This window comes from Melanerpes formicivorus, unplaced genomic scaffold (genome assembly GCF_026170545.1).
Source record: "Melanerpes formicivorus ecotype bairdi unplaced genomic scaffold, bMelFor1.0.p_v2 SCAF_125, whole genome shotgun sequence".
In the NCBI taxonomy this organism is placed as follows: domain Eukaryota; kingdom Metazoa; phylum Chordata; class Aves; order Piciformes; family Picidae; genus Melanerpes; species Melanerpes formicivorus.
The window spans coordinates 140,116-160,691 of record NW_027142477.1 but is presented as its reverse complement, the minus strand read 5'-3'; the positions used below and the strand labels follow the sequence as shown (position 1 = coordinate 160,691).

The window sequence follows — 20,576 nt, the reverse complement described above, 5'->3', positions numbered from 1 at the left end:
CAACCATGGACAAACTCACACCACCTGCTGGGAAATGCAGCACCTCCCTGCACCAGCCTCTGCATCACCACCTCCAGACAGCCCCTGCAAGAAGAGCTGAAGCCCCAGGACTGTCTGGAAATGATTCCACAGTGTGAGGAAGGCACCAGAGTGGTGTGCACAGCTCAGAGCTTCAGACCTGCCTCTGTCAGCTTCAGGCTCTGCATCCTTCAGCTGCCAGCTCCAGCCAAGAGACTTGTGCTGGAAGCTGGCAGCCAGACTTCACCAGCAGGAGGGAAGAACTCAGTGACAAAGCAGAGGAAGCAAGCAGGAGAGTTGCACAGGAGGGGGAGTACAGCTGCAGGAGTTTTTCACCCTGGGGTCACTGGCTGGTGGTGCCTTGCCCAAAGCAGGCATCAGGGCTGTGGGGGCATTTCAAAAGAGCCAGAAAGGATGAGAAGAAGAAGTGCTGATGGCTCTCTTGGGTCTGGACATCTGAACACCAAAGATGGCTTTGAGTTGATTAAACTGAGGGATGCAGTGTCCTGATAGAGGCTCTGGGCTATCCCCCAGCCCACAGCTCCTGACCCAGAAGCAATGGCTTTGAGCTGGGAGAGAGGAGACTGAGACTGGAGATGAGGAAGGACGTCTTTAGAGTGCAGGTGGTGAGACACAGGAACAGGCTGTGGCTGCCTCCTGCCTGGAAGTGTTCAAGGCCAGGCTGGATGAGGCCTGGAGCAGCCTGGGCTGGTGGGAGGTGACCCTGCCCATGGCAGGGGGCTGGAACCAGATGAGCTTTGAGGTCCCTTCCAACCCAAACCATTCCATGAACCTGATTCTCTGGAGGTGACACCTCTGAGTCTCTGGAGGTGTCTCCTGTAGGGTCTGTGTCATACTTGCCAGGCCCACTGCAGGACATCTCAGACAGCAGGAGCTGCCCAGGTTCAGCTCATGACCTCCCCAAGACTTGGTGTGCTCAGAGCTGCTGCTCTTGATGGCAGCATCAGAACTGGGGAGGAGCAGAGTCTCTGCCAGCCAGGGCTCCCAGCTAAGGGTCTGGGCACAAAGGCAGTGATTCATCCCTACAGGTTTACTGCAGACCTGAGAACAAAACTCATGACAAGGTGAAGGATACAACAGGATAACTAATCCTGGGAAGAACTTGTGTGGAGGGCAGTGAGCTGACAAGGGGATGCAGATAGAGCAGGGCTCATTGTGTCCCCATTTCCAGAGCTGATTGCCTGGCTTCTGTTGTCATCTCCAGGCTGGATTTAAACTGCCTGATACCACCCTGAGTGAATCAGCACTCACTGATGTGTGATACCAGGCAGGGATCAGGCTGCTCTGCTCTGGAGACAGGCTGAGGGAGTTGGGGCTGTGCAGGCTGGAGAGGAGAAGGCTCCCAGGAGACCTCATTGTGGCCTTCCAGGATCTGCAGGGGGCTCCAAGAAAGCTGGGGAGGGACTTGTGAGGGTGTCAGGGAGGGATAGGACTGGGGGAGGATGGAGCAGAACTAGAAATGGGGAGATTGAGATTGGCTGTGAGGAAGAAGTTGTTCCCCAGGAGGGTGGTGAGAGCCTGGCACAGGCTGCCCAGGGAGGTGGTGGAAGCCTCCTGCCTGGAGGTGTTTGCAGCCAGGCTGGATGTGGCTGTGAGCAACCTGCTGTGGTGTGAGGTGTCCCTGCCCATGGCAGGGGGTTGGGACTGGCTGAGCCTTGAGCTCCCTTCCAACCCTGACAGCTCTGTGAACCTGCTCAGGAGAGAAGCTTCTCTCCCCAGCCTGTGGAATAAGCTGGGCTCAGAGATTCCCTCTGCAGGATGTGCAGATCCACTCAGGAGGGGTTGAGGTTTTATTGCCTGGGATGGCTGCAGGCTCAGATTTTACTCTGTTTGTTTTTCCAGAGTAGTTTTGAGGCTGCTCATTGCACTCAGTGTGTGGCTGTGGACCTCTAGGAAGTTGCTGCAGCACTTCCTGCTGCCCAGAAGGGAAATGAATCCCTTGAGCCTCAAAGGTTTGCCATCTAAAGCACCAATCCCTTGGGAGGAGCTTAGCTGCATGAACTTCTTCAAGGGAGTTCAGCTCCCAGGCTCCAGGGGAGCAGCCTGGCAGAACCCCCCCAGTCCCCTTGCTGGGGGCATGCAGACAAGCTCTGCCCCTGGCAGCCTTGCTCTTCAAGTCCTTCATTTGGTTCAAGTGCACTTGGGGGTGGTGGAAATGTACAGAGAGTGCAAAGGAACAAATACTTTATTGTGAAGATGGCAGCTGAGGCAGGTCAGAGGCACTGCCAGGTAGCAGATGGGGAGGAACCAACCAGCTCAGACAGGAGACAAAGGAGCAGTGCTGGAGAGCAGTGAGGAGTGTGCACAGAGCTGCTCCACCAGCACAGATCTGAGCCCACTCACAACATCACTGCACAGCTCTCACCACCAGAGGCCATTTCAGATCCTGGGCCTGCTCCTCCACTGCTGAGCATCCAAAGTGTGAAATCCATTCAGTGTGAACCTTCCAAGGCTGTGGAGCATCCACTGAGAGCTAACTCCCAGCCCACCTCAGGCAGCAGAGGGGGGGATGGAGGGAACATGGTGAACCAAGGACAAACAGCACTGCTCTACACGAGTGGAAAGGGCAAACCTTACCCCAAGGAACAGTGTTCTTTTCATGAGGAGTCTGAATGGCAGCATCCTGACTCCAGTGAAGGCAGGGAGAGCCTGCCAGGGAGAGCAGTGGAGCCTGAATTTCCTCCTGAAATGGAAACCCCTCTTGCATTAGTGTAAACATCAGCAGGAGCCAGCTGGCAGCATCCAGCCCAGGGGCTGAGTGCTGGTTAACAAAAGCCCCAAAGCACAGAGTGCCAGCCCAGGGTGCTGGCACACATCCTAAAGGCAGAGAACCACAGGAGGGGTTTTTGGTTTTGCTGTCAGGTGCTCATTAAAAAGCCTCTCAAGGCAGCCAGCTGGGTAAGAGTGGCAGGGCATGGCTTGGGAAGAGACCCAGGAGGAAGAGCTGGGCGACCTGCAGCGCTCAAGGAAGGGCACAGTGCTTGCTCAGGGGTGTTTGCAACCAGGGTTGCTGCACTTTGGAGTCATGAGGTACACCTGCACGTCCCAGTGCTCCAGAGCAGGGCTGAGGAGCTGGCTGGACTTGGAATCGTGGGGCTGGTTTGGTTGGAAAAGACCTTTAAGGCCTTTCAGAACCTTAAAAAGTGGAGTTGTTCAGTCTGGAGAAGAGGAGGCTGAGAGGAGACCTCACTGCCCTCTACAGCTCCCTGAAAGGAGGCTGCAGTGAGGTGGGGGCTGGGCTCTTCTCTATAGTCTCAGGTGACAGGAGGAGAGGCAATGGCCTGGAATTGTGCCAGGGGAGGGTTGGGTTGGAGAGGAGGAACAATTTCATTGCTACAGGAGTGGTCAGGGACTGGCAGAGGCTGCCCAGGGAGGTGGTGGAGTCCCCATCCCTGGGGGTGTTCAAGGAAGGTGTGGGCATGGCACTTGGGGCCAGGGCTGGGTGGCCATGGTGGGGCTGGGTTGGTGTTGGAGTGGGTGACCTCAGAGGGCTTCTCCAACCCAAACCATTCTGTGGCTCTGTGCTCAAGTCCAACCCATCACTGTGAAGCATCGTCCTTCTGGGCAAGCCCCTCAGCAGGGTCCCTCAGGAGCCATCCAACCATTCACATTTGCAGTCAGGGAGAAGCCATTTCCTGGAGTCTTGGCTTTGCTTTCCACAGCCTGGTGAGATTTGGTCAGCACAGCCACTCACAGTCATGCCCTGGGAGCTTCAGAGCAAGCACAGCTTTCCCCTGGGCTGCTGGCACTGTGCCTGGCTCTGAGCAGCTCCCTGCTGATGTTGCTGCGGGTCTCAGGCCTGGCCAGGAGCTCCTTGATCTGCTGCAGCCTGGAGAGCAGGGCCTGGGTCTCCCTCTGCAAAGCCTCCTGCACCGAGGCTGCTCCGTGGCTCTCTCCTAGAGGAAAGCAGCAAGGTCAGAGCACTCCTATCAAGCAGCACAGCTGAGCATCGTTCATGCACAGAGATCAAGAGCTGGGGGCTGCTGGGGGCAGCCTTCAGGGCTCAGCCTTCAGGGCTCAGCCTCCTGGGCTCAGCCTCCTGCCCACACTGAGCCTAGTTTAGAAAAGGAACTTCTGTCACACAAAATAGGCTCTCCCAGAGCTAATGCTACCCAGGGGTACAGCAGAGCAGCGTGGCAGGTGAGGAGAGCCCCTGCCCTCCCACAGCCTCCAACAGGAGCTGCCCCCACCCCCTGCACTGCCCATTCTTAGCTTGCAGTTGCCTGCTGCTGGCCAGGCAGCAGCACCTGCTGGGGCCTGCAGCCCTGCTGCCCTGCCAGGCCCTGGGGGGGTGGCATCACTCCTGCCAGGGCACAGCCTCCCCTGTGCCCACTCAGGACAGTCCCAAAGGCTCCTGCCAGGGCACAGCCTCCCCTGTGCCCACTCAGGACAGTCCCAAAGGCAAAAGCAAAGGGTCCAGGTTCTCTGCCCAGGGAAGGAAGGGGCTCCTGCTATCAAGTGGAGACTGCAGCCTCTGCCTCACTGTCCTCTCCTTCTTCCACTGCCCCAGTGCCCAGCAGGCTCCTCCCCGGTGCAGGCAGTGATCAGACCAGCAGGCAGCGTCCTCCAGGCAGAAGCAGCTTCTGCTGAGAGCCTGGCAAGCAGAGTGCAGCCAGCAGCGCGCAGCGGAGCTCGGCAGAGCTGGGACACGTCCTGCGCTGGCTCCGGGCGGTGGATCCGGGCTGCGGCGGCTCCGGGCTGCGGTGGCTCTGGGCTGTGCTGGCTCCGGGCGGTGGATCCGGGCTGCGGCGGCTCCGGGCTGCAGTGGCTCCGGGCTGTGCTGGCTCTGGGCGGTGGATCCGGGCTGCAGTGGCGCCGGGCTGCGCTGGCTCCGGGCTGCGCTGGCTCCGGGCTGCGCTGGCTCCGGGCTGCGGTGGCTCCGGGCTGTGCTGGCTCCGGGCTGCGCTGGCTCCGGGCTGCGGTGGCTCCGGGCTGTGCTGGCTCCGGGCTGCGCTGGCTCCGGGCTGCGGCGGCTCCGGGCTGCGGTGGCTCCGGGCTGTGCTGGCTCCGGGCTGCAGTGGCTGACTCCGGCTCCAGGCTGCGGTGGCTCCGGGCTGCAGTGGCTCCGGGCTGCAGTGGCTCCGGGCTGCGGTGGCTGACTCTGGCTCCGGGCTGCGGCGGCTCCGGGCTGCGGCGGCTCCGGGCTGCGGCGGCTCCGGGCTGTGCTGGCTCCGGGCTGCGGTGGCTGACTCTGGCTCCGGGCTGCGGCGGCTCCGGGCTGCGGTGGCTGACTCTGGCTCCGGGCTGCGGCGGCTCCGGGCTGTGGTGGCTGACTCTGGCTCCGGGCTGCGGTGGCTGACTCTGGCTCCGGGCTGCGGCGGCTCCGGGCTGTGCTGGCTCCGGGCTGCGGTGGCTGACTCTGGCTCCGGGCTGCGGCGGCTCCGGGCTGCGGTGGCTGACTCTGGCTCCGGGCTGCGGCGGCTCCGGGCTGTGGTGGCTGACTCTGGCTCCGGGCTGCAGTGGCTCCGGGCTGCAGTGGCTCCGGGCTGCGGTGGCTCCGGGCTGCAGTGGCTCCGGGCTGCGGTGGCTCCGGGCTGCGGTGGCTGACTCTGGCTCCGGGCTGCGGTGACTCCGGGCTGCAGTGGCTCCGGGCTGCGGTGGCTCCGGGCTGCGGCGGCTCCGGGCTGCGGTGGCTGACTCTGGCTCCGGGCTGCGGCGGCTCCGGGCTGTGGTGGCTGACTCTGGCTCCGGGCTGCGGTGGCTCCGGGCTGCGGTGGCTGACTCCGGCTCCGGGCTGCGGTGGCTCCGGGCTGCGGCTCCGGGCGGGCTGTGCGCTCCCAGCCCCTCCGCTCGGCGCTCACTTGCTGCCGTCGGTGCCCTCCTCAGTCCTGGCGCCGCTCGCTGCCTCTTCGCCCCTCACGGGGCTGCCATCAGGCTGCCTGCTCTTGCTCTGAGTCTCCTCCAGGTACTGCTGCACAGCCTTCAGCACCGCGCTCTCCACCAGCCGCTTGCTGAGGCTCAGCAGCTCTGCCTCGTCCGGCTCCGCCGCATGCTTCTCACCTGCGGGGTCACAACAGACACCAGAGGGATTCACTGCCTGGGCAGGGAGCAGCCTCCAGCAGCCTGCAGAGGAGAGAGCTCCGGGGAGACCTGAGAGCAGCCTGCCAGGACCTGAAGGGGCTACAGGAAGGCTGCAGAGGGACTGCTCCCCAAGGCCTGCAGGGACAGGACCAGGGGCAATGGTTTGAGATGAGAGCAGAGCAGATTGAGACTGGATGTGAGGAACAAGTTCTGCACCAGGAGGCTGCTGGAGCACTGCAGCAGGTTGCCCAGGGAGGTGGTTGAGGCTCCATCCCTGGAGATATTCCAGGTGAGGCTGGACAGGGCTCTGGGCAACCTGATCCAGTGGAGGATGTCCTGCTGAGTGCAGGGGGTTGGACTGGATGACCTCTGGGGCTCCCTTCCAGCCTGGACCATGCTAGGATTCTCCCAGGAGCCTCTGCCTCAGCTGGGGTTTCACTTGTTGGCTGCCTCTTCTTGGGTGCAAAACCAAAGCTGCCCCTCCTGGAGCTCTCCAGAGGCTGTCAGAGGCTGGCTGCAGTGTGCCAGACTGAACCCTGCCCCTGCTTATGGTCGTTGTGATCCCCCAGTGAAAGGCACTGCCAACACCACCAGCACACACCCAGCTCAGCACAGCAGCTGTGCACAGCTCCTTCCCTCTGCCAGCCTCCACCTCTGACTCCTGGGCAACACTTGGCACACAATGAACTCCAGAAGCAGCCTGAGGCTCACCTGCCCCTGTGCTGGGATTTTGCTTCAGCAGTCCAAGAATGGGATAGGATAGGATAGGATAGGATAGGATAGGATAGGATAGGATAGGATAGGATAGGATAGGATAGGATAGGATAGGATAGGATGGAATGGGATGGGATAGAATAGAATAGAATAGAATAGAATAGAATAGAATAGAATAGAATAGAATAGAATAGAATAGAATAGAATAGAATAGAATAGAATAGACCAGGTTGGAAGAGACCTTTGAGATCATCAAGCCCAACCTCTCACCCAGCACCATCTGATCAACTGAACCATGGCACCAAGGGCCTCATCCAGGCTCTTCCTAAACATCTCCAGTGATTCTCTACCTGTTTATTCACTGCTTGTAGCCAGGAGCCTCAAGAGATGCCAAGTGCCAGCAGCCTGTTCCTAGGTACCTGGTGACAAAGGCTAGGAGCTGGAGCTTCCCTGCTGTGAGGGCTCACACCCAAGGCAAGCAGTGTGCACTGCATGCTGAGGATTCCCACAGCTCATGACATGCCTTTGGAAGTGCTGCTTTGCCATGGATCACCTGCCCACAGAGCCACAGCAGCAGCAGCCTCCCTTTAGGAAGAGTGCAGACCAGGAAGGGTAGAATTCATTGTGTGATGTGCACCAGGGAGCCCCTGCAGCCCAGAGAGCCAAGCAGAGCCTGGGCTGCAGCAAGAGAAGTGTGGCCAGCAGGGCCAGGGAGGGGATTCTGCCCCTCTGCTCCACTCTGCTGAGACCTGCAGCTCTGGGGCCAGTGCTGGAGCCTCTGTGCCAGGAAGGATCTGGAGGTGCTGGAAGGTGTCCAGAGCAGGGCCAGGAGGAGGAGCAGAGGGCTGGAGCTGCTCTGCTGTGAGCACAGCCTGAGGGAGTTGGGGTTGTGCAGGCTGGAGAGGAGAAGGCTCCCAGGAGACCTCATTGTGGCCTTGCAGGATCTGCAGGGGGCTCCAAGCAAGCTGGGGAGGGACTTTTGAGGGTGTGAGGGAGGGATAGGACTGGGGGGGATGGAGCAGAACTAGAAATGGGGAGATTGAGATTGGCTGTGAGGAAGAAGTTGTTCCCCAGGAGGGTGGTGAGAGCCTGGCACAGGTTGCCCAGGGAGGTGGTGGAAGCCTCCTGCCTGGAGGTGTTTGCAGCCAGGCTGGAGGTGGCTGTGAGCAACCTGCTGTGGTGTGAGGTGTCCCTGCCCATGGCAGGGGGTTGGGACTGGCTGAGCCTTGAGCTCCCTTCCAGCCCTGACAGCTCTGTGGCTCTATGGCTCCCACTGGCCAGGCACTTTCCTGCTTTCCAGCCTCTTGCTCTGGGTACAGAGCTGTTCCTCTCCAGCTGTATTTACAAGGCCACACTGCCAGTGTCCTCCTCTGGAGCCAGCATTCTGCATCCAGGAAGAATTAGAGGCTGCTTTAGTCACACACAGCTGCTGAAAGAGACAGCATTGTGTGCTCTCAGCACCCAGCTCTGCTTGCTCAATTACCTACATTTGCTCCTTTTCAGGGATGTAAATGTATGCAGGTTGCCAGCACATAGAGATTATGGTTCTGAAAGGCTTCTGGGGGATTGCACAGCCTGGGAGGGAGTTCACTGCTAAAACACAACTCATACAGGGCTGCAGGGGGGGAGAGGAGTAAAAAAACCTCTTCATTTGCAGAGGCAGGGTCTCTTCCACTACCTGAAGGGCTCCAGGAGAGCTGGGGAGAGACTTTGGACAAGGGCTGGGAGTGACAGGGTGAGGAACAATGGCTTTGAGCTGGGAGAGGGGAGATTGAGATGGGGATGAGGAGTGAGGAGGTGCAGTGAGGCTGGGGAGACACTGGCACAGGCTGCCCAGGGAGGCTGTGGCTGCCTCCTGCCTGGAGGTCTTGAAGGCCAGGCTGGATGAGGCCTTGAGCAGGCTGTGCTGGTGGGAGGTGTCCTGTGACTGGATGCTCTGTAAGGTCCCTTCCAGCCCAGGCCATTCTGGGCTCCAGAGCAGGAGACTCACAACAGCCACAGGAACCCCAGCCCTGTGCTCCACCTTGTCTGGCCCACAGCTCACCAAGCTCACAGCAATCCTGGAAGGCTTTGGGTTGGAAGAGACCTTGAAGATCATCCAGTCCCAACCCCCTGCCATGGGCAGGGACACCTCCCACCAGCCCAGGTTGCTCAAGGCCTCATCCAGCCTGGCCCTGAACCCTTCCAGGGAGGGAACATGCACAGCCTCCCTGGGCAGCCTGTGCCAGTGTCTCACCACCCTCACTGCAAAGAATTCCTTCCTCACCTCCAGTCTCAGTCTCCCCTTCCCAGCAATCCCTTCCCAGCAAGGGCTCTCAGGCACTGTCCCAGGCTGCCCAGGGAGGTGCTGCAGTCCCCATCCCTGGAGGGGTTTCAGAGCTGCATGGATGTGGTGCTGAGGGCTGTGGGGCAGTGGCTCACAGCAGGGCTGGGGCTGTGAGCTCTGGGGGAGAGGTTGGACTTGGGGATCTGCAAGGCCTCTCCCAACCTCCACAGTTGCGTGCTTCCATGGCTGTGTGTCCTGTTTGTCTCTCCATGCTGCATCTGCTGCTTGCCTGCTGCTTGGGTGCACAGAATCACCTTGCAGCAGGCAAATGCTTCTTTGTCTGGAGAGCTACAGAAGTTATCAGAGTGTTGGTAAAAGAAACAGCTCTGGTTTCAAAGGGAGGTTTACAAATCCAGAGGTGCTTTGTCTGCAAGCCCTGCAAAGGGCACAGAGGCTCCTTGGGCTCTGTAGCTGCAGCTCTGCTCTGTGCCAGTGAATGAAAACCTTCCACTGCCTCTTGCTGTGTGTGCCTCACAAGAAACATGAAAGGACTACATCTTTGTGTCTTGTTTGTCCCAGAGGTCTCTTCTGTGAGTTTCTACAGCCTGTGACTGCATCTCAGTGCATCCATGCTAAGCAGAGCCCCAGCCTCCTGCAGCTGAAGCATGGCTGCTGTCCTCAGCTGACCACCACACCTCACAACAGGGAACAACCAGCTGCACAGCATCAGGCACAGAGTTTCTCTGGTTGGAAAACACCTCCAAGGTCATCCAGTCCCACATCAACCCAACACCACCAGAGCTAGGAAACCCTGGCCCCAGCTGCCATGGCCACACCTCCAGGCATGGGGACTCCACCACAGTCTCAAGCTGTGCCAGGGGAGGTTTAGGCTGGAGGGGAGGAGAAAGTTCTTCCCTGAGAGAGTTGTTAGCCATTGGGATGTGCTGCCCAGGGAGGTGGTGGAGTCCCCATCCCTGGAGGTGTTCAAGAGGGGATTGGATGTGGCACTTGGTGCCATGGTTTAGTCAGGAGGTCTGTGGGGACAGGTTGGACTCAATGATCCTCGAGGTATCTTCAAACCTTGGTGATACTGTGAGACTGTGATACCTCCCTGGGCAGCCTGTGCCAATCCCTGACCACTCCTGCAGCACACAAATTGTTCCTCATCTCCAACCTAACCCTCCCCTGGCACAGTTTCAGGCCAGACAAAAGGAGCTTTATGTTCCCACAGCACACTGCTGGCAGTTATTGATAGGAGCTGGATCCTTGCAACCAAGTCCCAGTCTGGAATGGAATAGAATACAATCACAGAATCAACAAGGTTGGGAAAGACCTCAGAGATCATCAAGTCAAACCTATGCCCTAACACCTCCTCATGACTAAACCATGGCTCCAAGTGCCACGTCCAGTCCCCTCTTGAACACCTCCAGGGATGGGGACTCCACCACCCCCCTGGGCAGCACATTCCAATGGCTAACAACTCTCTCTGGGAAGCACTTTCTCCTCACACAGTGGATTCACTCTCACTGCTGTGTCTCCCTGCTGGCCCAGGTTTGCTCCCCAGGGCTACACTCCTCTCCCCTTCACAGGACCATGATCTGCATTCTGAAATGCTGCACTGGAGCAAAGAAGACTTTGTGGTTCTGGGACTGTGATTTCCTGATCCTGTTTGGATTTAGAGGCAGTTGCAGAGGCCATGTGGATAGCTCAGGTTTGTAGAGAGGAAGGAGAGTTACTTGGATCCCACTGCTGCAGACACTGCTGCTCCATCTTTGGTGTGGCTGAAGGAGCCAGCAGTGGAAGGAGCCAGCCTTTGAGAGAAAAACTTAGCCTGGAGAAGAGGAGGCTCAGGGGAGACCTTCTTGCTCTCTCCAACTCCCTGCAGGGAGGTTGTAGCCAGCTGGGGGTTGGTCTCTTCTCCCAGGCAAGCAGCACCAGAACAAGAGGCCACAGTCTGAAGCTGTGCCAGGGGAGGTTTAGGCTGGAGGTGAGGAGAAAGTTCTTCCCAGCAAGAGAGATTGGCCATGGGAATGTGCTGCCCAGGGAGGACCTGATGATCTCCAGGAGAGCTGGGGAGAGACTTTTGGCAAGGACTGGGAGTGAAAGGACAAGGGACAATGGCTTTGAGCTGGGAGAGGGGAGACTGAGACTGGAGATGAGGATGGAATTCTTGGCAGTGAGGGTGGTCAGAGACTGGCACAGGCTGCCCAGGGAGGCTGTGGATGCTCCATCCCTGGCCTTGAGCATCCTGGGCTGGTGGGAGGTGTCCCTGCCCATGGCAGGGGCTTGGAACTGGATGAGCTTTAAGGTCCCTTCCAACCCAACCCATTCTCTGATTCATGAGACCAACTTGTTGACCATTTCCTTTGCTGAGGACTTCCAGCTAAATTTGGCATGAGCAGCCCTAGAGCATGAGAGCTAAACCAGCCCTTTCCCCCCTGCAGAGGCACTGAGCCCACAGGCCATAGCTAATTGGATACCAAGCTGTCATCAGGCAGCAGCCCAGCAGCTTCCCACCCCTGCAAGGCCTGAGGATGAGGCAGCACAGCCCTGGCCATGCTTGTGAAGCAAGGAGCAGGAGCAGGAGCACATGCTCATAGCTGATCAACAGGAGAAGCATGGAGAGGAGAACACAGCTCTGAGCACTGCCTTGCATGACATGCCTGAGTGGTCCCTAAGGAACTGGCACAAGTAAGGCACTCTTATGGCATGATGGTGATGACATTGCTGCTGGGAGGTTCCCACCTGAGGCCAAGCAGCTTGTGCTGTTCCCCTCTCCTCTTGGCCCCCTAACAAACTCCCCTAGCTGCAGCTGTGCTGCTCTGTAAGCACAGCTCAGGCACTCCCAGTCAGTGGTAGGGGCTGGAAGGGACCTCCAGAGATCACCCAGTCCAGGTCACACCGAGCATGTCCAGATGGGTCTTGTAGTGACAGGAGAGGGGCAGTGGCTGGGAGCTGGGAGAGGGGAGATGGAGAGTGGAGATGAGGAAGGGATTCTTGGCAGTGAGGGTGGGAAGAGCCTGGCACAGGTTGCCCAGGGAGGCTGTGGCTGCCTCTTCCTGGAGGTGTCCAAGACCTGGCTGATGTTAGGTCTTGCTGATGAGCAGCCTGGGCTGCAGTTAGGTGCCCCTGCCCCTGTCAGGGGGGTTGGAACTGGATGGTCTCTGAGGCTCCTTCCCTCTGAAGCTGTTCTGTGGTTCCATGAAACCTGCTCTTCCTCCTATGAGCTCTGAGGGATAGGGTGCCACAGGCAGCAGCCTTCCAAGCAAGCAGGCAAACAGGGGCAGCCAAGACTGCACTCCTGGCACATGGGGAGCTCTGGTACACATCTTGGGTTAGTTTTCCTATGACAGAGACCTGCTGGCAGAGCAGTTTCCTGACTCACTTAATGCAGCTGAATGCTTAAGCTTAATGCACCTATGAGCAGGAACCAAAGGTAAGAGAATGGCTGAGGGTAAGAAGCTGGCTTAGAAAGCTGTGAGCTGGACTCATTTCCTCACCCATACCCAGGTGGGAAAGCAGCAAAAGAGGCTCTGCATGACCACAGGCCCATCCATGGGCATGCTGGTGAGGGGAGAGCCAGAACACCCAGGCAGGCTGTGACAGCAAGCAGAAAGGCAGAACAGCTCACCCTCCTTCACCCTCCCCAGCACTGCCTGCTGCCAGCAGCTCACAGCAAAGGGTGACAGGACCTGCCTGGGCTGGGGGGGGGAGGGGGAGAGCAACTCCTGCCCCTGGGATGCAGCCAAGGGGGAGCAGCCTGCTGAGTTCAGAGCCCAAGAGAGAGAGCTGCCCAGCTGCCCAGGGAAAGCTGAGCTCTGCACAGGGCACACCACGAAGTCTCTCATCTCCAGTGGGCCTCCAGAAGTCAAACTGAGAAGTAAGGCAGTGGGGGAGACAGCCTGGCTTGTTCCCCACCACCCTGGGTGACCACAGAGGGTGCTGGGTAGTCCTGAAGGCAGAACCCCCCTGCTAGGTCACTAGGCTGAGAGGTGTGGGCAGGTAACCAGCACAGGACACACACAGAGCTGAATGGCCAAAGTCCAAACATGCTGCCTGCTGCTGACCAACCAGCCCCAAAGAATCAAATGTGTGCTCACTGCTGGCCCCTAACCTCCTCCTGTCAGAATCATGGGGCCACAGAGCTGTCAGGGCTGGAAGGGAGCTCAAGGCTCAGCCAGCTCCAACCCCCTGCCATGGGCAGGGACACCTCACACCACAGCAGGTTGCTCACAGCCACATCCAGCCTGGCTGCAAACACCTCCAGGCAGGAGGCTTCCACCACCTCCCTGGGCAACCTGTGCCAGGCTCTCACCACCCTCCTGGGGAACAACTTCTTCCTCACAGCCAATCTCAATCTCCCCACTTCTAGTTCTGCTCCATCCCCCCCAGTCCTATCCCTCCCTCACACCCTCACAAGTCCCTCCCCAGCTTGCTTGGAGCCCCCTGCAGATCCTGCAAGGCCACAATGAGGTCTCCTGGAAGCCTTCTCCTCTCCAGCCTGCACAACCCCAACTCCCTCAGTCTGTCCTCACAGCAGAGCAGCTCCAGCCCTCTGCTCCTCCTCTGCTCCTCCTGTTCTTTGTGAACTTCAGCTTCACTTCTTTAGGATTCATCTGTTCCTGTGCAGCTTCCAATGAGTGCTTGCTGGGCTGAGCCTTCTTCATGCCAAGCAGACTTGAGGGAGGAATCTTTTTGGGACTAAGACATTCAGAAGCTAAACAAGTGTTAGGAACTGAATCCTGACAAGCTGGGTCTGTGCTGTTGCCTCTCCTGCCCTCAGAAAGACTCCACACAAACTCCTGCTATCAGACAGGCTCTCACAGAGGATGTGTCTGTCCTCAGGGAAAGGAAGGTGGAGACCTTTGTAAAGGATGGAGAGAAAAATCAGCATGGCTTTTCACAGGATTGGTTGTGTTGGAAAACACCTCTGGCATCACCCAGCCCAGCCAGCAACCCAACCCCTCCATGGCCACCCAACCCTGGCCCCAGGTGCCATGGCCACAGCTTGCTGGAACCCCTCCAGGCATGGGGACTCCACCACCTCCCTGGGCAGCCTCCTCCAATCCCTGACCACTCCTGCAGCAAAGAAATTTGTCCTCCTCTCCAACCTAAACCTCCCCTGGCACAATTTCAGGCCATGTCCTCTCCTCCTGTCACCTAAGACTAGCGGCAGAGCCCAACCCCCACCTGGCTCCAGCCTCCTCCCAGGGAGCTGCAGAGAGCAATGAGGTCTCCCTCAGCCTCCTCTGCTCCACCCTGAACACCCCCAGCTCCCTCAGTTGCTCCTCCCCAGCCCTGTTCTCCAGACCCATCCCCAGCTTTGTTGCCTTTCTCTGGACCTGCTGCAGCCCTCAAAGTCCTTCTTGGAGTGAGAGGCCCAAAGCTGAGCCCAGGGCTCACGGTGTGACCTGCCCAGTGCCCAGCCCAGGAGCACCACCACTGCCCTGCTCCTGCTGACTAGGTCAGGATGCTGGTGGCCTTCCTGGGGACCTGGGCACAGTGCTGGCTCCTGTTCAGAGGGCTCAGCTGCAGGAACACAAGACCTGAAGCACAGCTGCATACTGCCTGAACTGCAGAGAGCTGAAACTTTGCCCCACCCCCAGTTCAGCTGTAAGTAAAACTGCAGCTGGAGAGGACACCCAAAGCAGTCCCTCAGACATGGTGCCAAGGTCCAACTTTTATCACTAAGTGACTTCTGCAGGATGCTTTTAAGAGCTCAGTAATTACACTTAATGACAGTCTAAAGCTAATGGAAGAAGGTTAGAGCCACCTCTTTTGGCAGGAGCTTGCACAGGTTGGACCCAGTACTGTAACTGGAGCTGAGGCACTCCACACAGCTGGCTGCAATAGCCCCCAGAGGCTGAGCCCCCTGCAGCAGGCTCCTGCCTAGATCACTGCAACAGAGCTGTACACTGCTGGGCCCTGGGGAGGCCATACTGGAGCCAGCTCTGGGCTCCCCAGTTCAAAAGGGACAGGGAACTGCTGGAGAGAGGCCAGGGGAGGCTATGAGGATGCTGAAGGGCCTGGGACATCTGTGTGAGCAGGAGAAACTGAGAGCCCTGGGGCTGTTGAGCCTGGAGAAGAGAAGGCTGAGAGGGATCTGATCAATCATAGAATCATATCATAGAATCAGTAAGGTTGGAAAAGACCTTTGAGATCATCAAGTCCAACCTATCACCCAGCACCATCTGATCAACTAAACCATGGCACCAAGGGCCTCATGCAGTCTTCTCTTAAACACCTCCAGGGATGGGGACTCCTGGGGATCCTTTGGGCAGCACATTCCAGTGGCCAGCTCCTCTTGCTGGGAAGAACTTTCTCCTCACCTCCAGCCTAAACCTCCTCTGGCACAGCTTGAGACTGTGTCCTCTTGTTCTGCTGCTGGCTGCCTGGCAGAAGAGACCAACCCCCACCTGGCTACAACCTCCCTGCAGGGAGTTGCAGAGAGCAAGAAGGTCTCCCCTGAGCCTCCTCTTCTCCAGGCTAAGCAACCCCAGCTCCCTCAGCCTCTCCTCACAGGGCTGTGCTCCAGACCCCTCCCCAGCCTCCTTGCCCTTCTCTATCAATACCTGAGGGGTGGGGGGCAGGAAGGGGCCAGGCTCTGCTCAGTGGTGTCCTGGGAGAGGACAAGCGGCAATGGACACAAACTGGAGCCCAGGAGGTTCCACCTCAACCTGAGGAGAAACTTCTTTGGTGTGAGGCTGCTGAGCCCTGGAGCAGGCTGCCCAGAGAGGTTGTGGAGTCTCCTGCTCTGGAGCCTTTCCAGCCCCACCTGGATGTGTTCTAGGTGCCCTGCCCTGGGTGCCCTGCTCTGGCAGGGGTTGGGCTGGGTGATCTCTGGAGGTCCCTTCCAGCCCCTTCCATTCCATGGTCCTGTGACACTCCCACAAAGCCACATGCAGGTATTTGAGTACAGGAGCAGCATTGCTGCTGCCTGTTGTTCCATGGCTCAAGCCTGGGGAATCTGATCAGATGTGAAGAGCTTTGGGGAAATGAACACAGAACCCCAAAGTCAATTTGAATATCAGTTAAGAAACCCAAATCCCTCAGCACTGGAGGCATTTCCTCTCCTAATGCCCTCGACCCAGGCTGCATTCTGCCTCATGGAATGCATTCAGGGCTATTCTTTCTTCCCTCCCTTTTGTTTGCCACACAGCCTGCACTTTCCCTGTGGGGATGGTAAAGCTAGAATGGGATGTTGTGAGCTGCAGCTGAGTGAATGTCCTCTGCTCTACCAGGCACAGCTTCACGAAAGGGCTGTGCAGAGGACTTCTGTTTCTCACACTTCAGATGATGAGTTCATGAAAGTATTGACCTCTCCTTAACTGCTCTGACTCTGAGCCCATAAACTACTACTCAGAGTCCTCTTCAGGCCAGCTCTTCTTCACCTGCAGTCTCTCTCCTAAGGCCCTGATACCTTCATGGGAGCAGTGAATTCTGCTCTCCTCAGACCCCACCTGCAGCACTGCATCCAGCTCTGGGCCCCAGCATAAGAGGGCCACAAAGGTGATCAGAGGGCTGAGAACCTCCCCTGTGGGGACAGGCTGAGAGAGAGTTGGAGCTGCTGAGCCTGGAGAAGGCTCCAGGGAGGCCTTGGAGCAGCCTTCCAGTACCTGAAGGGCTCCAGGAGAGCTGGGGAGGGACTTTGGACAAGAACTGGGAGTGACAGGGTGAGGAACAATGGCTTTGAGCTGAGAGAGGAGAGACTGAGAGTGGAGATGAGGACACAGACTCAAGCTGTGCCAGGGGAGGTTTAGGCTGGAGGTGAGGAGAAAGTTCTTCCCAGAGAGAGTTGTTAGCTACTGGAATGTGCTGCCCAGGGAGGTGGTGGAGTCACCATCCCTGGAGGTGTTCAAGAGGGGATTGGATGTGGCACTTGGTGCCATGGTTTAGTCATGAGGTCTGTGGTGACAGCTTGGACTTGATGATCCTCGAGGTCTCTTCCAACCTTGGTGATTCTGTGATGCTGTGATGAGGAAGAAATTCTTGAGAGTGAGGGTGGTGAGACACTGGCACAGGCTGCCCAGGGAGGCTGTGGCTGCCTCCTGCCTGGAGGTGTTCAGGGCCAGGCTGGATGAGGCCTTGAGCAACCTGGGCTGGTGGGAGCTGTCCCATGTCAGGGGAGCCTGGAGTAGATGATCTCTAAGATCCCTTCCAACCTAAACCATTATGTGATTGCATGATCCTGTGACATGAAGAAAAGGAAAGACTATTAGAGGACACTCATGTTGATAGAATTACAGAGCTGTCAGGGCTGGAAGGGAGCTCAAGGCTCAGCCAGTCCCAACCCCCCTGCCATGGGCAGGGACACCTCACACCACAGCAGGTTGCTCACAGCCACATCCAGCCTGGCTGCAAACACCTCCAGGCAGGAGGCTTCCACCACCTCCCTGGGCAACCTGTGCCAGGCTCTCAGCACCCTCCTGGGAAACAACTTCTTCCTCACAGCCAATCTCAATCTACCCAGTTCTAGTTTTACTCCATCCCCCCCTAGCCCTGTCACTACCCATCCTATTTTCCCTGTGTATCTGAAGCTGATGAACAAGCACCTAGTAACCAAAATGAACACTCTTGAGTATGCTTCACCACTGGAAACCAAGAATCCTTGAGCCTGCTGATCAGTTTAAGCCCCTGGGCCTTACTTTCCCCTCCCTCCTATGCTAAATATAATAATAATAATAATAATAACAACAACAACAATAATACCAGGTTGGAAGAGACCTTCAAGATCATCGTGTCCAACCTATCAACCAATCCAACACCACCTAATCAACTAACCATGGCACCAAGCACCCCAGCAAGTCTCCTCCTGAACACCTCCAGTGATGGTGACTCCACCACCTCCCCAGGCAGCACATTCCAATGGCCAGTCTCTCTGTGTAAAACTTTCTCCTGACCTCCAGCCTAAACCTCCCCTGACACAGCTTGAGACTGTGTCCTCTTGTTCTGCTGCTGGCTGCCTGGCAGAAGAGACCAACCCCCACCTGGCTACAACCTCCCTGCAGGGAGTTGCAGAGAGCAAGAAGGTCTCCCCTGAGCCTCCTCTTCTCCAGGCTAAGCAACCCCAGCTCCCTCAGCCTCTCCTCACAGGGTTGTGCTCCAGACCCCTCCCCAGCCTCCTTGCCCTTCTCTGGACACCTTCAAGTCTCTCAATGTCCTTCTTGACCTGAGGAGCCCAGAACTGGACACAGGACTCAAGGTGTGGCCTAAGCAGTGCAGTGTACAGGGGCAGAATGACCTCCCTGCTCCTGCTGGCCACACTCTTCCTGATGCAGGCCAGGATGCCCTTGGCCCTCCTGGCTGCCTGGGCACACTGCAGTATCAAACAGGTGCAAAAGCATTTTCTTTGTGGAAACAAGGTAAAGCTCCTTAAGAACACAACCAACACTTCCCCACCCAGCAGCACACTCCCTTCAGGCCAGTAATTCCCTGCAGCTCTCCTGCTGCACTTCAGCCACAGAAAGCCTCCCTCCTTCTCTTCCCCCCTATTTCTACTTCCTCAAATTCAGTGACTCAAAGCCTGTTTTAGCAGCCCTTGAGTGAAATCAGTGCAGAAAAACAATGTCTGCAGTGCCAAGAGCTGAGCAATCCCTCACACCTTTTACCAGCTTACACCCTGCAGCACAGCAGGCTCCTCACTGCCATGCTTTGGAGGGGATGGTGCTCTTCCCTTTCCACTCCCTGCTCCTCTTTCCACTCCTTTCTCCCTCTCTAAATTCTACCTCTGCCTACACAGTTCACACAATTCCATCCCTTCCTCTTCAGCAGCCTTCTAATTCTAATTCTGCCCCACTCCCATCGAGGGAGAGCTGCTTGTTAATGCCAGCTGGCCTTCTGCTGCTTTATTTCTGTCAGGCTGCACAGCTCTCCTGTAGAGCTCCAGCCTTGTGTCTTCATCCCCTCTCCTTTCCAAGTCACATTTCCCTCAGTCTTTCTCCAGCTTAAAGACTAAATTTTAGATCATAGAATGGTAGAGGCTGGAAGGGACCTCCAGAGATCACCCAGTCCAACCCCCTGCCAGGGCAGGGCACCCAGGGCAGGGCACCCAGAACACATCCAGGTGGGGCTGGAAAGGCTCCAGAGCAGGAGACTCCACAACCTCTCTGGGCAGCCTGCTCCAGGGCTCAGCAGCCTCACACCAAAGAAGTTTCTCCTCATGCTGAGGTGGAACTCCCTGGGCTCCAGCTTATCATTACTGCTATTACCTTGTGCTGAGGTAGGCACTCCCAGCAAAGCCTGCATAGTCTGCACTGTGGTACCCCAAGCTCCACTGCCCATGTTCCATTCCACCTGGCTGCCCCTCCAACCCCTTCAGCCCCCCCCCTCCCCTTTTCTTTATAGATCCTGGTGAGGAACAAGACCTAGTAATCCAAATTAGCATTCTTGAGTATCTTTCACTGTAAGAGAGAGCAGAGGGAATGTGTGAACAGGGCACAGAGCCAGAGCCAGCAGGCAGGAACAGTTCCTGCAGGAGAAGAGAGGCTCACCAGCGTTTCAAACCATGCAGACACCCCACCCAATCTCATTCTGGCCCAGGGAAGGCAGTCCCAGGCTGCAGGAGGGCATTCAGCCACTGCTCCTCACCTTGCTTACAGGTTAGAACTCTGCAGAGCTGTGAGCATCACCTTCCTGTGCTGTGCTTGGGAAGCCCTCTCCCCTTCCATTAAAGCAGTGCATGTGGAAAGCCAAAGGGGAGCTGAGCAGAGGCAGGAAGAAAGGGAAAACCTTTTTTGACTGCATTAGGCTCCACTGATTTTTAAGGCAGCCACAACCATTGCTCATTTGCTGCCTCCCCTCAGCCACACTCTAAGTGCTGCAGGAAACATCACAGATTGGTGTTCAGTCCTCTGGATGAAAGTGGGGAATTGAATGCAGCTCCATTTATCAAATGACTGCTGTGATGTGAAGCAGAATGAGGAACACAGCATCAGAGCATGGCATGAGATGCCTCCCTCTCAGCAAAAGGGCACAAGGGAGAGGAAGTGAATTATCTGTGCCTGAGGATTTCAACTGAAAGGAAACTCAGCCAGGTCCACCTGAGGCTGGCAGAGACTCAAAGAGGTGAAGTCAGCAGCACAAAAGGTAAAGCAGGTTTTGACATCTGGGGGACTGAGCTCCAGGGGACATATCTAACCAGGAGATTCTGCCCCTCTGCCCTGCTGAGACCTCCCCTGCAGCACTGCAGCCAGTTTTGGTGCTCCCTACACAAGGACATGGAAGTGGTGGGGGGGATTCAGAGAAGGCCACAAAGGTGATCAGAGGGTTGGAGAACCTCCCCTATGGGGACAGGCTGAGAGAGAGAGGGAGCTGGTGAGCCTGGAGAAGAGAAGGCCCCAGGGAGACCTCAGAGCAGCCTTGCAGTACCTGAAGGGCTCCAGGAGAGCTGGGGAGGGACTCAGGACAAGGGAGTGACAGGATGAGGGACAATGGCTTTGAGCTGGGAGAGGGGAGACTGAGACTGGAGATGAGGAAGGAATTGTTGGCAGTGAGGCTGGGGAGACTCTGGCACAGGTTGCCCAGGGAGGCTGTGGAT

General features: G+C 57.4%; 1 protein-coding gene across 2 annotated transcripts in view; it reads right to left on the bottom strand.

Annotated features, from left to right (window-relative positions):
• Positions 1-2,206: 2,206 nt before the first annotated feature.
• The window catches only part of AKAP7 (A-kinase anchoring protein 7), a 107,338-nt gene continuing 88,968 nt past the window's right edge, over positions 2,207-20,576 (bottom strand). The window contains exon 8 of one of the 2 annotated variants that reach the window (XM_068167892.1): positions 2,207-3,935. In XM_068167892.1, coding sequence (XP_068023993.1) covers positions 3,736-3,935 — 200 coding nt within the window. In that variant the 3' untranslated portion in view covers positions 2,207-3,735. Of the gene's footprint in view, positions 3,936-5,836; positions 6,040-20,576 lie in introns of those variants that run through there. The other variant, XM_068167891.1, reaches the window with a different exon arrangement.